Below are 17927 nucleotides of genomic sequence, written 5' to 3' on the forward strand. Positions count from 1 at the left end.
GTCCCATCCTTAACATGTCTCATTCTACTCTGTCCCGTCCTGAACATGTCTCATTCTACTCTGTCCCGTCCTGAACATGTCTCATTCTACTCTGTCCCATCCTGAACATGTCTCATTCTACTCTGTCCCGTCCTGAACATGTCTCATTCTACTCTGTCCCGTCCTGAACATGTCTCATTCTACTCTGTCCCATCCTGAATCCTGAACATGTCTCATTCTACTCTGTCCCATCCTGAACATGTCTCATTCTACTCTGTCCCGTCCAAAACATGTCTCATTCTACTCTGTCCCGTCAAGAACATGTCTCATTCTACTCTGTCCCTTCCTGAACATGTCTCATTCTACTCTGTCCCGTCCTGAACATGTCTCATTCTACTCTTTCCCGTCCTGAACATGTCTCATTCTACTCTGTCCCGTCCTGAACATGTCTCATTCTACTCTGTCCCGTCCTGAACATGTCTCATTCTACTCTGTCCCGTCCTGAACATGTCTCATTCTACTCTGTCCCGTCCAAAACATGTCTCATTCTACTCTGTCCCGTCCTGAACATGTCTCATTCTACTCTGTCCCGTCCTGAACTTGTCTCATTCTACTCTGTCCCGTCCAAAACATGTCTCATTCTACTCTGTCCCGTCCAAAACATGTCTCATTCTACTCTGTCCCGTCCTGAACATGTCTCATTCTACTCTGTCCCGTCCTGAACATGTCTCATTCTACTCTGTCCCGTCCAAAACGTGTCTCATTCTACTCTGTCCCGTTCTGAACATGTCTCATTCTACTCTGTCCCGTCCAAAACATGTCTCATTCTACTCTGTCCCGTCAAGAACATGTCTCATTCTACTCTGTCCCGTCCAAAACCTGTCTCATTCTACTCTGTCCCGTCAAGAACAAGTCTCATTCTACTCTGTCCCGTCCAAAAAATGTCTCATTCTACTCTGTCCCGTCAAGAACATGTCTCATTCTACTCTGTCCCATCCTGAACATGTCTCATTCTACTCTGTCCCGTCCTGAACATGTCTCATTCTACTCTGTCCCGTCCTGAACATGTCTCATTCTACTCTTTCCCGTCCTGAACATGTCTCATTCTACTCTGTCCCGTCCTGAACATGTCTCATTCTACTCTGTCCCGTCCTGAACATGTCTCATTCTACTCTGTCCCATCCTGAACATGTCTCATTCTACTCTGTCCCGTCCTGAACATGTCTCATTCTACTCTGTCCCGTCCTGAACATGTCTCATTCTACTCTGTCCCATCCTGAACATGTCTCATTCTACTCTGTCCCATCCTGAACATGTCTCATTCTACTCTGTCCCTTCCTGAACATGTCTCATTCTACTCTGTCCCGTCCTGAACATGTCTCATTCTACTCTTTCCCGTCCTGAACATGTCTCATTCTACTCTGTCCCGTCCTGAACATGTCTCATTCTACTCTGTCCCGTCCTGAACATGTCTCATTCTACTCTGTCCCGTCCTGAACATGTCTCATTCTACTCTGTCCCGTCCGTAGGCGAAAAGTTCAACGTTAGGGAGGGATCTATTTTGTTTAGTAAGCAATTTATTTTCTCTGAATCATGTGAAAGTTGTAAATTGTTTGTTTTGTTTGATTCAAGCACCTTTACTATTGGATGAGATTCTTCTGTTACCATAAAGCACCTTTATGTCTGTTGCTTTGGGATAGGCAACGATTAATTCTACTTGAGTCATAGCCCAATTGAACTGCAATTTATAGATTAGAAATAGAAATAGAATGATTCAATAATTAGTTCAGTTAAACAATCGGGGAGACAACTAATTTTTTTTTTCTTTTGCAGGTTCTGTGAACAACTGGATTCTATGAGTGCCTTGACCAGTGGTTCTCACAAACTCTTTGAAATCAAAGACTACGCTAAACTTTGTTTTTGCCAGATATTTTAGCAAGATGTCAAAAAACACTAAGTTGCATATACTCGCCTTCACATGCGCGCGCTTTCCTATCATGAAGTAGGACCCTGGAATTTGTATCCGTGACCTCAACTTTGGCCCATTTTCCCATCTTCGCATGGGGCTACAGTGTTCTTGTAGTGATGTTTTTATTGCTCGGAGAAGCAGACATTGAGCCCGATTGTTCTCATTCCTACTTGAGCCTATACTATGGATTACCTCGCTTTGGGAAGGAGCGACTGTAGAAGACTATTTATGTTCCGAAAATTGGACGTTCTCTTGATCTCATAAATGTGAGAGTCGTTGTGGTCTAGTTACTTTAATCTTTTGAAGAACTAGATACAGTCCAGGACTAAGAACTACAACACAACATAATGGTAGACTTAGATCTTGTGGGCTAAGACAAGTAGACACCCTGCTCATGCCCTAATTGGATGCATGTGTTTCTGAAATATAGGCGGTCGAGAGGCCCTTTAGTAACCCTTTGGGATCAGTCTGTTCTGCTACAGAAGAATGTTCTACTAGAACAGACATTGTCAACGTTTGTGCTCATTTTTATAATTAGAGCATTGAAAGGGACACGCTTTGTATTCATTTGCAAGGATTGTGGTAAAAGTGCTAGTATTGTGGATGCAGAGTATATGTTGGTTTGTTGCACTGTTCACATACAAACTAAAGATGGAAGGAATCAATATGTCGGCGGAGCAAGTAGCATGACACAGTTCTTAGTGTCATCTAGAAGTGAACATTGTAGTCAACCTTCTGAATGCCAATCTTGTAGCTCATCTTTCGTATATTTGAAGCGGCCAGCAAATCTTCCAGAAGGATCTGTACACCAGCTTGATGATCGTCCCCGGCTCGACCTGGGCCAAGCTCCTCTTTCAATGCATACTTCGGACGGTAAAGAGAAACAGTTGCAGACATCATCAGATCAAACACTTTTTCGGCACCCAGGGTCGCTTCAACCTACCAGTCACCTTTTACAGCAGCAGAAGCAGTACCACTACCCGTCAAGCTCCCAAACGTATCACATCGCTGGTGGTCATCCTCATGATGCGCTTGCTTCATCTCAGTCACCAGTTTCATCCAGGCAAGCCCGCTATCCCAGGGAAGAGGTTCGCCAAGAGGTTTACTCTCAAAAATATGGTAACTATCAGTTCAGCAGTACCCAGTGTCAACCTTCTGAGTCGCAGTCACTCACCCATTACCAGCAATCATGCCAAGGAAGTTCCGAATCACCACAAAGGTATTGGGATCCATCCCCTAGGTTGAAACAATCTCAGTGGACTATGGATAGGTATCAGCATCCTGTTCCTTATTCTTCTGAAAAGCAGAGCCCCAACAAACTTAGTGGCAAACCTCAAGCAGCCTCATATCCTCAAGAGAACTGGCATGAGATGCAGCTGATCCCAGTGGCAGGGGCAGCGATTCTTCCTGAGATACAAATGACAGAGTTGTTAAGTGAAAGCGACATCGCTGCCCCTTGGCTACCTAACACTCCAGACAATTTGTCACCCACCGTGCACATTGTCCAGAAACTGTCTCAAGCTACTGTAAGTGATAGCCAATGTGTGGATACTCATATAAATACGCCACCGGGGAACACCTCCCCAAAGACAACAAAGTCAATGATACTACAAGTCCCCGTTCAGGACAGGTCACCTTCACTAAGCCCAATGGCCGGACATAAGATGAAGCAGCTGTTCGTGTTTCCCGATGTGCATCAACTGGCACCAGCCAAACTTGGTTCTACCCTGGAGAGCGCAGTTCTGAACGTTTCAGTCCCTGGCGTGATAGAGAGTCAGAGAAGACGCTACGTGTCATCTGGAAGTAGTGGCGACTCATCCAATGCCGGAGACAACACAAAAGGTTCTAGCAGCGCTGGACCTGACGGAGGTCGACATAGATTTCTCAGTGGAGATACGGATGTAGACGACACCATAGTTGACTCTGAAACAGGCTCAAGTGTATTAGAGGACAGTGGCAGCAGCAGAGAACAAAGCCCCTTCCGCCCCGACACCAAGCCTGTTAGTCTAAGGTCTTCTCCGTCTAGGCGCGTTACCTCCCCATCAGACAGGAAAACTCTACACAGGCAGCAAGGTATTTTGGGAGAAGAAGAATTTGAATTCCTTCACCCAGATTCAGACAGAAGCTCCCAAGATGATAAGTTACAGCCTCCAAAGTTTAAAAGAAGGCTGCATGAGCGTTATGTCTCTAGCTTGAAAGACGAATCATCTGTTCACGGGGAAGGAAGCAGCGATGTGTTGGTATCCTATGATGTTTCAGGTGATCTCAAACCAACACTCAAGCTTGAGAGCGTGTCCAGTGACTTTGACGAGGAAGAGAGCTCCATGCCCAAAAGCCCTAGACGCTCTCTGGCTGATGAGAGTTATCGGGGAGACTCGCACGAACTGAGCGCAGATGAAGGTGACGTGTTTATGGAGCCTGCTAGGATATCGCAAAAGTCGAAACCGAGAAACCAGCAGCAGCCTTTGGATCTGTCTCGAGCCCCATTAGGCGTCTCGACATTCCATGGCATGTACAGGACTTCCTCATTGCCAGAATCTGACACGCCTACCAGCTCGCCTGGTCCCAAATCCCACTATTCTCCTTTGTTACGGTCCACACACAGACTGAATTTCTCTCCACACGGACTCATGTCCCCACAGTCGCCCCTGTGTTCAGTGCCAGAGGGAGGGAGGATTTTTAATTTCAACATGCCCAGTTCATATGAAGCCGCGGGAGCTCACTCGGACACTGATATCATTTCCCCTAGCCCCATGTCTCCAAGATTCTTTACCTTCCCCTCCATCAATCCTCCCCATTCGTCAACGCCTCTGCTGAACCCCATGTCGGAGGTGAACAGGCTGGCTGTTTCTCCTCGCGCACTGTATCCGACTTCCCCGATCCAGTTCTCCCTGAGATCAAAAACTGTGGCTCACGTCAAGTGGGAACACTATTCCAAACGGTCGTTCTCAGATTCGGATGTAGCCTATCAGTGCCCTGTGTGTGGTCAAGTGTTCCCGTCAAATGACAATTTGGCCAAGCACATGGCTAAACATCTGCCAACCGAGACTGTTCGATCGGCAGACAACAATAAAATCCACTACTGTAAAGTGTGCGACCGGTCATTTTCAAGGTCGGACATGCTGACTAGGCACATGAGACTTCATACTGGCCTCAAGCCATACGAGTGCATGGACTGCGGACAGGTTTTCAGCCGCTCGGACCATCTCAATACGCACAAACGCACTCACACGGGAGAGAAGCCGTACAGGTGCCCCCAGTGTCCGTATGCTGCCTGCAGGAGGGACATGATCACTCGCCACATGCGAACTCATTCAAAGCGCACGCCGAAGCGAGGCCGCTACCTCTCGGTCCCCGACGACGGGGCCGATGCGCGCAAGAGCTCTGTGTCCAGCACAGAGACCTCCGAGTCGCACGAGCTTTCCGTGGGCCTGAATTGCTCCTCTATCTCCAGTATAGAGAGCCTGGACCTGGAGATGGGACAGGGACGCAGGCGCCTGATGCAAGCGAGCGTGGAGTCGCTGCCTTCCACCGATGACCCCAGCAACGTGGCTCGGACATCGACCAGCAGCAAAGAGTCCGAGGATATAGAAGACTTCACGGCTGACTTCTCCCCTGCACATTGGTTAGCTGGCAGGAAAGCCGTCGATCCAACTAACAGTTCGGCATTCCTGGATCAGAAGAGCGCCACCCGGCACACCTCGGAGGAAGAAGCTGTTGTAGAAAAACATCCCCACGAAACACGGAGCCACGCCTCTAATCGACAGCATTGCCCAAAGACGTCGCCCTTTGCTGGGCAGGGGCCCCACTATATGATAAGCAGCACTGCCCATCAAGGCAACCCCACCAACCTTCCTCAGGAGTCTTCTTGATGTTCAAGTCCTGTTCTATTGACCTAGTGTAGAACTGTTGCCTCCCCTGTACATTGTATTTTCACTGACTTATGTCAGGTGTTCAAATCATCCACGTGATAGTCATGGCTTCTTCATGTACCACAAGAATAACAGTCATTCTATTAATGAGTTTTAATTAACCTATTTTTTTTTTAATTTTGATGTAACCACAGGGCAGTTCATTAGTTTACTGCTTTTTTAGTTTTGTTATCCTCACTGACCAATGGTCTGTGCTATATGGAATTAGTTAAATGTCTTCTCCTTACCCACACTATGTGCATAATATAGCAATCAGTCATTCTACACAAATTGTACACTAGTATTGTCATAATGATGTGAACAATGTTTTCCTCCACAGACACAATTTCAGACAATCAGTCTCAATTTGATTGTTGATATGTGTCTAATAGCTTAACAACTAATTGAACAAAAATTTTTTTTCTAAGGTAACATTGAGCACACTAATTGTAACCATGATAGTCTGTTGACAGTATAGTGTGTTTACAAATGTAACGTGTTCCAATCCTAATTTCTATTCACATGACTTGTTACGATCAGTGGATTCATATTATATATGTGTATGTTTCGATGAATGGTTGGGCTTGGTATAACGAGAATGTGGCCGAGGGCACTGATTATTAGGTTCAAGTCTGTCGGTTAAGTTTCACTCGACTAAATTGAGCTGATTCTCATTAATAATATAAATGTTTGGCTTCTCTGTTTATCCGGCACCAGTCACCGTTACCTTGTCAGTCACTGACATCTTGTCTGGCAATGACACATTGTCAGTCACTGACATCTTGTCTGGCAATGACACATTGTAAGTCACTGACACCTCGTCTATCATTGACGTTGAGAAGCAATGTGTATATCTTGTAGTAAGCTAAAACACTAGTAAAATATCTACTGACCAACAGCTAAGGTCATTTGACCTTTTTAACCAAGAGTCCAGACACAAATTGTTTAACTTTGTTACATTTAATCCGGTGATTATTATTTTATTTTTTGTATTTTGACCTTTTCCCAATCCTTGTTGTTTCTCATCACCCAGTCTGACTGGTGTTGACACTATAGCGTTAGCTGCCATCGATGACTCGATAAGAATATAAATTTTTGAATAAAAGATGCTGAGGTTCCTTCACAGTAGCAGCTGTCACAGCAAAATGCTTCATTTATGTCTGCTACGTCAGACCCCAGCCTAGTTCGTTTGGTTTATTGTTGTTGTGTTGTTTCCTACTAGTCGTTGTAGACCACGGCCTCTAGTAAAATGTCGACTTCCGCCTTGGTCCAACAAGCCTGGTAAGATGTGTGGCAATGTGTGGTGTGAAGGGATGATGCTAACATCTTCTCACGTATTTTGAGGACCATCAAGTGTGATGACATACGCTACGCCCTCTATCAGTGCCATGAATTGTAGAATTCTGCTTTGAGCTAACTGTGATTGTATGTTGTCTTCAAGTGTGATGTGTACATACAGCGTTAGAGGAGCTTTTGTTTTTCTTACAGCTTCTAAAAGACTTTCTCAACAAATCTACGTGTCTATTTTAGAATGGGGTAATTAAGCAATCAGCTAGAAAGTTTTACTGTTGTTCAATTTCATAAGTGTTCAGTATCCCTATTCATTATTAAGCTGAAAAAAAAATGTGTGTTTACTTTTAAAATGTCAAGCTTTATTATAGAAAGTTGTGCTATTAAAGAAATTGTATTAACTTTAGATTCAACTTTTGGTAAAAGATGGCAATAGGTTTGTCCATATATTAGGTTTTTTTTTTTTTTAATTGCATTAAATCCTAGTTCAATGTGATTTGGTTTTAAAGTCTGTGTAAAGTCAATGTGTCGATTGTATCCCAGGCCATGTTGAGCCAATGTGAACCTAGCCACTGTAAATATCTATTCCACTTACGTGTCACGTGTGTGCATGTTCTCGTCTGGGACTTAGTCTGACATCTCTGATGTATCTGGATTGTAGATTCCATCCTAGGGACCAACTAAAAAGAAACGGTAGTTAAAAACAAAAAATAACTATAAAATGATGACCAGATGTGGTCATCTTGAGTAGCAAGCACTGTCTTCAAATGTTTACACTTAGATAGTTTCATTTGTAAACAAATGTTGTTTTTTTTAATGCCACGTTGTAATGTATGTGCCTTTTTAGGATCACACGTGGGGGGGGGGGTGTTGATGTGAATGTCCCACATTGACCTGAGATGATGTGCTATTCGTAATCCATTTGGACCTTACCACTGGATATACTCTTTGTTGTTCTGTTTGGGTGTCAGCGCGGACCAACTTCAAAAGTCTTTATCTATCAGGGACCTGGTTTGGTTATTAACATACTTTTGATTGGCTTTGATAATGTCCAATAATAGTCCCATGTCTCTATTGTCCAGTGATGGTTGCTATAGAAATATACAATAAAATTAGAATATGTTCATTAAAGTTGTATTTTTTTAAACAGTGCTTCCGACACTAGATTTTAACAGCAACAAATGGCATGAACAGATGAAATAGAAACTGTAACGCCTGTATTTCGCAATATGTTATTGTGACATTCTCGTTTTTTTTTTAGGAGCTGGACATTGTCCGAGACATTAGTCTGGACCAATGTCAGTTTTCTTGGTCATACGATGTGTTTGATTAATCTAGGCTGTCAAGTAGGAAACATGAATCGGACACGGCTTTCTTTTCATGCGCTTCTGAATTCTTATAGGAAAATTTTTTGTTTGGAAATATTCCTTTCATTGTATTCTTGTGCACAATTACAAACAAGAGTCGACTAATACTAAGGGCTATTTACACGCCCAAGAAGAATACTTGTTTATTCGAAACCTATTATGACTTGAAAGTTGCTGCGCTCTTCTTTTTCAGAATAACAAAATTGTTTTTTGTGGGTGATAAGGTCACACTTGGAGATCACGGCTTCCTGTATTGTGTATATATTGTGTGCTGTTGTTAGACCCGGTGAAATATGCCCTGAAGAAACATGCTGACATTGTATTCTGTGGGCTACGTTGACATTCAACGAAAAACTGAAGTTTTTATATTAGGAAAACGCTAAATATGTCAATGCTGAACCTGGTCTGGTAATTTCAATGTGACGTCCGTGCGTAATTCATTGATCAGTGCTGTGAGAGAAAACTATATAAGAAGAAGAAAATGAAGATTCATAGAATTCTAATATTGATTGCTAAAATATGTAGCCTGTTTTGTCTACTTGAATAAGGCAGAAAGGTGTTATATACACATATTGTCAAATATATTGTTTTAGTTTTGTTTGTGATAATCTCGTGTGTTAGTTGTTATGAAACACAAACACACTGCCAGATTTGAATGTGCAAAAAAAAAACAACACACTTTGCTGTGATGTATGTACCAACATTTTTGACCTATTTTACTGAATTGTTGCTAGATCAAAACAAAAGTTGTAAGACATGAAGAACATTGTAGAATGTCAATTTAGCGTCTGATTTTCTATACACCTGACACACTTATCTGAGCTAACTCTTTTCGATTTTCTATTCAACTAGCGCAGAGACAGAGAGAAGTCAGTAGTTCATTGATCACGACTGATAGCAGAAAGAAACATGAAGAGACTATTCCCTATTATCAGAGATTTAAAGATCCACATGTAAATTTATCAATTCCGTAATTATTTTTTTTAAAGAGTGGTGCCAAATAGCCTCTATCTACTTCTTATCTATGAGCTAGGGAATTACTATGGTCCTTTTTTTTGTTTAAAATGTGTTGAGCCAGATTTTTTTTTTTCTTACTATATTATTAAGATTGTAGTCTTAAGCAAAATCAATATGACAACCTGTGATTTACAATTGGACACTACACTAATTGGAGTATATACTATATTGATACTGCATGGGGGCCCTGGCAGGGTCTTTGTTCACATGAATCTATGGAAGTGTTTGTTTTTATTAATGTTAAAACACTTGATTTTAAAACTGGTTTTTCCAAAATGAGTTTACTGCACTGAAATTTGTAACAAATTTTTTTTTTTTTACAAACACAGTGGGCCATAATGTTATACATAGATCTAGTATTTTAAGACCTGTGATACTATTTGAAGTACTGAATAGAAAGAATTTCTTTCCATGGGTCTTGGGCGTTAGGAGAGTTAACATTTGGTGGCTACTCAGAAAATGGAAGGAGATAAGAACCTGAGATGAACTCCGATTGGGAACAAAGCAGCAAGGACTAGTCCTCCCGTAGTACGCTAGCCAGAAACTAGGACGTACTGCGTCATAGCGAGACCAATAGTTATAGTAGGCCTCTACACTGACCTGCCACGTCGCAACCTGTGGGCAGTGGAGTCGCCACGTCGTACACCTGTGACGTGGCAACTAGCTATTGGTCTCCACTGGCCACAAGATGTGACGTTACAGTTCAGTGTTCAGGCCTTTTATGACGATTGGTCTCGCTCGTAGCCCCCCTACAAGTCGAGTGACTGTCCACACATGTCCCCCTTTAGCTCCCGGAGCTGGGGACACTTGTACAAGATATGCGGCTCTGTTTCGACGGTCTCTCCACTGTGACGGCATCGAGATTCTTAGTTCAGACGGAACCTGGCAATGTATGCCCCAACAGGACAGTGTTCCGGCTTACACAACGCAATGATTGTATGACCTCTTCAACCACCACTACGAATCGGGGTGACATATATACTGCCAGATACCACGGGCCCTTTCGAATTAAAAAAAACAAACTATTCAATGAGAACCAGACACGCTTAGTTATTTAATTGTACTAATAACATTGGTTCTATCAGTTAGCCAGATTTGTATTAATACTTATACTATCTTAGTTTTACTCCAAGCCGTGGCATTGTTTTTGCTCACCGGGCACCCGCTTATCAGATGTCATCCACTGAAATGATTTAGAATGTCATGCTTGCGCCAAGGACTAGCACTGTAACAGTGGCTCTGTCAAAGGTCAAGTTTCGCCCACCCACATGTCATTGAGAATTGGCAGGATATATGTTAGTAGTCTCCCCCTTATCCCCGGCCGGTCCCTCTCAGCCTCCCAACCAAAAGCATGTGCTAGCCTTTGAGAGTGATGCCCTGATGTTATTGTTAATGCCATCTCATTTGTTTCTGTCGGCTAAATGCTTTGACTTCGTGATCTTTTTGTTATATTGTTCTTATGAATTGTATATTACAATGACTGTTGGTGTTCTCTGTTGACCAGTTCATAGAATGGATTGATCCTAGGATTGACTTCTTTAGGTTCCAAGTGCCCATTATGTTGTCTAGCACATCAGTTGTTTTCAACACTTAGGTGGGCAGTAAACCACCTGGGTGGAACTAAGTTTTTTAATGTAAATAAAATGAAATAAATCCTGTTTACTGAGTACTTTAGTGTTCGTGTTTTTGTTTGTTTATGTCTGAGCCGTTCAGGTTCCAATCCCACCATTAACCAGAGAGAAGCCAAAAACTATGAAATATGATAGATTTCTTCAATTTAAACTACCTAAATAAAAAAAACAACATTTTCCACAGAAAATCTACCAGATTTCAAAGATGTAAAGAACAAATAATTATTCTAATTCTTTTCTAAATTGCATAATTCATTAGATTTTTATAAAAGTAGCTGAACTGGTAACGAAAGAGCTTTACTCAAGTACTTGGCCACCATCGACATCACTCAAACATTCCATTGACACTTACTGACACTCACTTAGTCTTATAGATCTAGTATCTTACAAGTTGGTCACGCTAATGACGTGCTCAGTGAAGAGGGATGAAGCTATTTCTTATCCAATTTTGGTAGGCTATTAAGTTGCTTGGAAAACGGTGATACTTTATTTAATTTACTTTACAAGGTCCACTATCAGTAAGTCTTTGACTTTGTTAGGTCCATTTAAAAAAAATGTTTTGAAATATTTATATTGACTATTTTAAGATGGAGGCGTGGGTGTTCAAAGTGTTCTACAGCTAGGGTTCTATTGAGCTGTCATTCTCCCTACATTGCTCTATGCCTCAGAAACATGAGCAGTATATAGAAAACATGCACACACAAAAATTGAACCACTTCCACGTGATCTGTCTAAAACATATACTGAATGTTAAATTGAACAAAAAAAAAATGCCCGGCACTTAATTCCTTCCATTAGTGCGCCTGCAAAACATCCACACAATCCTGATCCAGTCTCAGCTACGATAGGTATGTCACATCTGCAGAATGGAGGACCGCCGCATCCCTAAACAAGTCCTATATGGCCAATTAAGGGAAGCGCTAACAAGGAGAACAAAGAAAACGCTTCAAGTACACCTTCAAAGATTCTCTGAAAGCCTTCAGCGCTGACCCAGACATCTGGGAGACGGAAACACATGATAGAGCATCAGAGCGTCGCGCTGTGAAAACTGGCGCACAAATTGCAGAGGACAAGAGGACAGACCTGGTAGAAGAACAGCGTCAGAGACAAAAGCAAGGCCAATGACTCAAGCTCCAGCTGGAATAACCTGCCCAGTGTGCAGCCGAACATTCCGGACTCACATAGGTCTCACCAGCCACACGAGGAGGCACAAAACCCCATTGCAAAGCTCTCAGCCCCCTGGATGACAAAAATGGTCATTATTGAACCACGATAGATGAACTATCAATATATATATATATATATATATATATATATATATATATATATATATATATATATATATATACATATATCATGGGCGGCGGGTAGGGGGGTGGGGGGTTTGGGTTTCAAACCCCCCCACCCCCGAAATGATATCCTCTCCAGGGGGGGGGGAGAGACAGACTTTTGTGACTGATTTTTTGCTTTCATTTTGTTTATTTTAGGTAAGATTTTAATGCTAAACCATCACTTGCCCCCAGCGCAGCCTAGGGGGGTTTGATTTTAAAACCCCTACCAGGGGGTTTTGAGTTTAAAACCCCCTACCAGGGGATTGTGCAATTAAATCCCCCTCTTCGATAAAACAAAACAATAAAATACAAACGACAATCCCCAAATTCCAAGAGCACAGTAAAGGAAGATTTTGATTTTAAAACCCCTGCAAAATTTACGATAAACCCCCTCTTCAATATGAAAAAAAAAGCAAATTATGCACTCAAAATGTTATGAGCGTAGCTAAACGGGTTTAGACTCAGTATTAAGTTTAAACTCCCCTCCAGTGGAGTTTGAAGCTAAAAAATACATCTTCAATATAAAAAAATTTTAAAAAGCCATTTACACACGCTAAAATCTATGAGCGTAGACAAAGGGGTTTTGAGTTTAAACCCCCCGCCATCGGAATTTGAAGCTTAAAAATACATATTCAATGTAAAAAAAAAAAATCAAATTACGCACTGAAAATGCTATGAGCGTTGCCAAAAGAGGTTTTGAGTTTAAATCCCTCTTCAGAAGGGTTTCATGCTAAAAAATACCTTTTTAATATAAAAAAAGCAAATTATACACTAAAATTATTTGAGCGTAGCCAAGCCAATGGGGGGTTTTGAGTTTAAACTCCTCTCCTCCAGATGGTTTTAAGTTAAAAATCCCCCTATAGAGCATTTTGAGGTGGAAAACCTCTATCTTCAATATTATTCTAACGCAAACTACAATTACCAAATTCTATGATCGTAGCTAAATGGGGTTTTGAATTAAAAAAAAACAACAAAGTAAGTCCTGAGATGTTTTAGTTTAAAACCCCCAACAGATGATTTTGACGATAAAACATCCCTTTTCGAAAAAAAAATCTAAAGCAAACTACAGTCACCTAATTCCAAGAGCGTATTCAAGAGAGGTTACACATTTCTACCAGTGGCGGGGCTCCATTAATAAAGTGCAGTGAATAGTCATCAGCTGAAATTGAAAAACACTAAATGTGGCTCAACAAAGATGGCTCAGACAGATTTTAGGAGTCAGTTATAGAGATCGGGCATAAATCAAGGAAATCCTATGCCGAACTGGGAGTCGACCCCTTAGTAAGATTGTGACAGAGCGTCGCATGAGGTTTGCGGGACATGTTCTCCGACAAAATGAATTACGCATAATAAGAAATGGGATGACATCCTAGTACAACTTGGCGCCACACTTTCATGGGGAAGAGGCTTCAGACATTACCAGTGACAGATTTTTGTGGAAACAGCTTGACGACAAATGCGCTGAACGTTGCGGGAGGGTTAAAGTCAGTAAGAATAGCACACTAGGTTTGAAATAAGACTTTTAATAGCAGGAAAATGCATTGTAGATACCTCAGAATATGCACTTTGTTGCCATTCAATACCAGAAATAGTGCTTTTGGCGGCGGGGGGGGGGAGCTCCTAGCGCTCCCCCAGACGCCTTGTTAGCAATGGCTGGGAGGCAACAATTTTTCCACTAGCTACAGGAAGAACCTATTCTAGGGCACAATAAACGTCTTCCGAAAGATTGAAGGTCAGAATGTAATAAAGATTATGTACACACACACACACATACATACATACAAATATTTTGTTTTCGCGGGGGGGGGGGGGGAAGAAAAAAAATCCCCCCCTAACCCCCCCCCTCCCCCCAGAAAAAAAATCCTGGCTACGCCCATGATGTATATATATCGAAAGCAGAAACACACAGGACGTAATTGTCTTCTCTTTTGAAGTAACGTCTGTATTCTATTACGTAACTGCGATTTCAGAATATAGCCTAATTGATCCTATATGATCCTATATCTATCTATCTATCTATCTATCTATCTATCTATCTATCTATCTATCTATCTATCTATCTATCTATCTATCTATCTATCTATCTATCTATCTTTCTGCCTGTCTGTCTACCTATCTATCTATCTATCTATCTATCTATCTTTTTATCTATCTATCTATCTATCTATCTATCTATCTATCTATCTATCTATCTGTCTGTTTATCTATCTATCTATCTATCTATCTATCTATCTATCTATCTATCTATCTATCTATCTATCTATCTATCTATCTATCTATCTATCTATCTACCTATCTATCTATCTATCTATCTATCTTTCTGCCTGTCTGTCTGTCTATCAGTCTATCTTTCTATCTATTTATCTATCTTTCTATCTATTTATCTATCTTTCTGCCTATCTATCTATCTATCTATCTATCTATCTATCTATCTATCTATCTATCTATCTATCTTTCTGCCTGTCTATCTATCTATCTATCTATCTATCTATCTATCTATCTATCTATCAATCTATCTATCTATTTATCTATCTTTCTGCCTGTCTATCTATCTATCTATCTATCTATCTATCTATCTATCTATCTATCTATCTATCTATCATTTTTAATCCATCACGTAACCTATTTGATCTCATATGAGAAATGTCTGTCGGTTGGTATGTGTAGCTGAGAGGGAGATTGTCCAATGAATTCCGTCCACTTCACCTTCTCCCCAGCCTTGAGGAGGGGCTGAACACTTCCCGCCCCCGCACTCCCTTGTTATTCAAGCCAATATTACAACTGGACCAATGACGTCAGCAGTGGACTGACCGTTAGAAATCAATGACATGGCTTTGTTGGAATGGGCCATACGAGGTCAGTGGAGGTGTTTGGCATTGAAAGAATATCATGGAAGTAACGTATAGGATTTTAAATTTTAAATATAAAGCTTTACGAGTGAAAGTAGTGTTTAGAGCTCTAATACATGAGCCACATAGTAATACACTGCCCCCACATCCACACACACCGATAAGTTTCTTTTTTTTTAAAGAAGCTATTTACCATATGTGTCCTTAGGCCGACTGAGTGAATTACAAACGGAACTAGCAATGAATTAATGAGCTAGAAATATGCAGAATTCTGGGGGGGGATGAGGACGAGGATGAACTTACCGTAGCTTGTAACTTACTGATTTAGATCTCCCTACACCATAGAAATAGGTCTACAGCAGGGGTGGGCAACCTTCTTGTATCGAGGGCCGCATTAAAAAAGTTTTGGGAATGGGGGGCCGCATATATATATATATATATATATATATATATATATATATACAACTTAGAAAATATCTGTGTATAATGTCTTTTAATTCAATATTTATACTGTATTATACATTCTTTTTTTTTCACACTCCTGATTGAGGAATTACAACAAGAGTTAGCAATTTCTGAAACCAATTTTACGTTTTTTTAAATAAAATTTTGCCATTGTCTTTTTACATCACAATCTTTAACCCCTAATGTACAGTTGTACTTAATGTGAAGTATTTAACTGTTTAGACTCGTTCGTAATGTTCCGGAACTGTGGAATAAGTATACTTGTTGTTACATTTGTAACTGCTGTCAAATTACAGTCAGTCAACATCAACATTTGAATACACTTCTTTAGTTTCCAAAAAGAAATTGTGTTCACAAATGTATGTTTACCAAAATAATGTGATAAGTTTAGCAGCAAAGTTTTTAAAGTGTGTAAATACAGCTTCTGGCATTCATAAAGCTCCGGTGGAAGAACTGACAGGAACTTCTCTTTCAGGTCAAAATTTGCATGGAGTTATGTTCTTTGGAGCTGAATCAATATCTGCGCTAAGTGGTGGGCTGATTGTATTGAAAACTGGTTCTTGGCGTCTTACAATTTGCTTTTATCAATTCCATAATTAATTAAGGAATTCAAAATAAGTCTTAGTTTGGTTTCACTGGAGAAATTGGAAAGCCTTGTTTGAAAACATTTAACATGCACTTACATTGCAAGTAACTCATTGCAATGGCTGCCTTGAAAAACACGAACTCTGTCTTCATCAGAAATATTAGTAACAAAGTCACAGTCAATGTCCTTCAAGGTACATAAAAATTTCTTACTATAGATTTTATATTCTTCTTATTACATTGCCCATGCTAAGTCAACGGATAAATCGGAATCTTTTGTTTCTTAATCTTCAAGTATTTATAAGAGCTGCCTGTGATTGAGACCCCTATGTAGCTCTGATAACTTTGATCACCGTGATATTTGGGTCAATAATGTGTTAAAATATGCAGCTTTGTGTAAACTTTCCTGTTTAGAGTTTATGGTTGGGATATTCTTAAAACAACAACAACAAACAAAAAACTGTCTTTCTCAGTCAAAGATCGAGCTCCATGCTTGCCATCTTGTTCCAAAGAATACCCAAAACTCAACACAGTTCTTCATAGCATTGAATAAATACTGGCCTGAGATTTTGACTGAGTGTACAGAAGTATAGTCAATTAGCTTAATCTTCTTTTACTTTAACACTCCGGCGGGCCGCATATGGCCCGCGGGTCGTAATTTGCCCACCCCTGGTCTACAGCAATGTCCGCAGCATCTATCAAGCTTGTGTACATTGACCTGAGATCGTCCCTGAAGGTGTTTGGACAGGAAGACTGTTGGCGTTTTCCAGATTTCGATCTCCATGGCATTGCTATCTATAGGGTGCGCGAGTTCTTCTGTCGGAAAGGGGGTGTGGACTTGATCTCCAAATGGGCCCTGGGATTACCATTAAAAATACACGTCAGCGTCCGTTAATATTTTTTTGTCTAACAGAAGAATAGAAAGGGCGGCCCCAGTGATGGATTTCGGTAGGTATCTTGCGTATTTAGTACTCAAAAGAACACGACAATAAGCGGGTACGATGATTTATCTTGAAATATGGTTACCTGGTCGTGCGGTATACGCGTTGGAAGGGTGTTCTGTCGTCTCGATGGTCTCGGGTTCATAGCCTGCCCGCTGCCATCCCCCGTCCTCCTGCGGAAGGTTTGGACTAGGAAGTAGATTATCTTTAACTCAGAAGGAACATTCGACAATCATTTGACAAATAAATAAAATATCAAAAATAAAAAAACCCCACAAAAATGCACAAGTTGTTTGCTAATCACATATTATTAGTATTTTACCTTCAGGAACAATTCCGGGGAAATGCTAGAAGACATGTAGGCTAATAGGCTTTATGCACATTAAAAACCAATCAACTATTAGTGAAGCTGCCTCAAGATTTATATCTATAACACATTTTATTTTTGTATCCCACCAAATTTTGGAAAGAAGTCTTTTAAGATCATCGTGACAAGAGCAGAGGTTTGATTGGAAGAAATGGTGGCTGAGCTAAACTCCCTCTTAACAGTGTCAACAACAAAACGAATTAAGTTGATGTGCCCGCCCTGTCT

The 17927-nt window shown here is 40.9% G+C and overlaps 1 protein-coding gene across 3 annotated transcripts in view; it reads left to right on the forward strand.

Moving 5' to 3' along the window:
• Window positions 1-11200, forward strand: part of LOC106071788 (uncharacterized) — an 81690-nt gene extending 70490 nt beyond the window's left edge. For all 3 annotated transcript variants that reach the window (XM_013231968.2, XM_013231969.2, XM_013231970.2), the window contains exon 3: window positions 1813-11200. In XM_013231968.2, the coding sequence (XP_013087422.2) occupies window positions 2356-5820 (3465 nt within the window). In that variant the 5' untranslated portion in view covers window positions 1813-2355 and the 3' untranslated portion in view covers window positions 5821-11200. The remainder of the gene's footprint in view (window positions 1-1812) is intronic.
• Window positions 11201-17927: the final 6727 nt, after the last annotated feature.

The sequence above is a fragment of the Biomphalaria glabrata genome, chromosome 16 (genome assembly GCF_947242115.1).
Source record: "Biomphalaria glabrata chromosome 16, xgBioGlab47.1, whole genome shotgun sequence".
In the NCBI taxonomy this organism is placed as follows: Eukaryota; Metazoa; Mollusca; class Gastropoda; family Planorbidae; genus Biomphalaria; species Biomphalaria glabrata.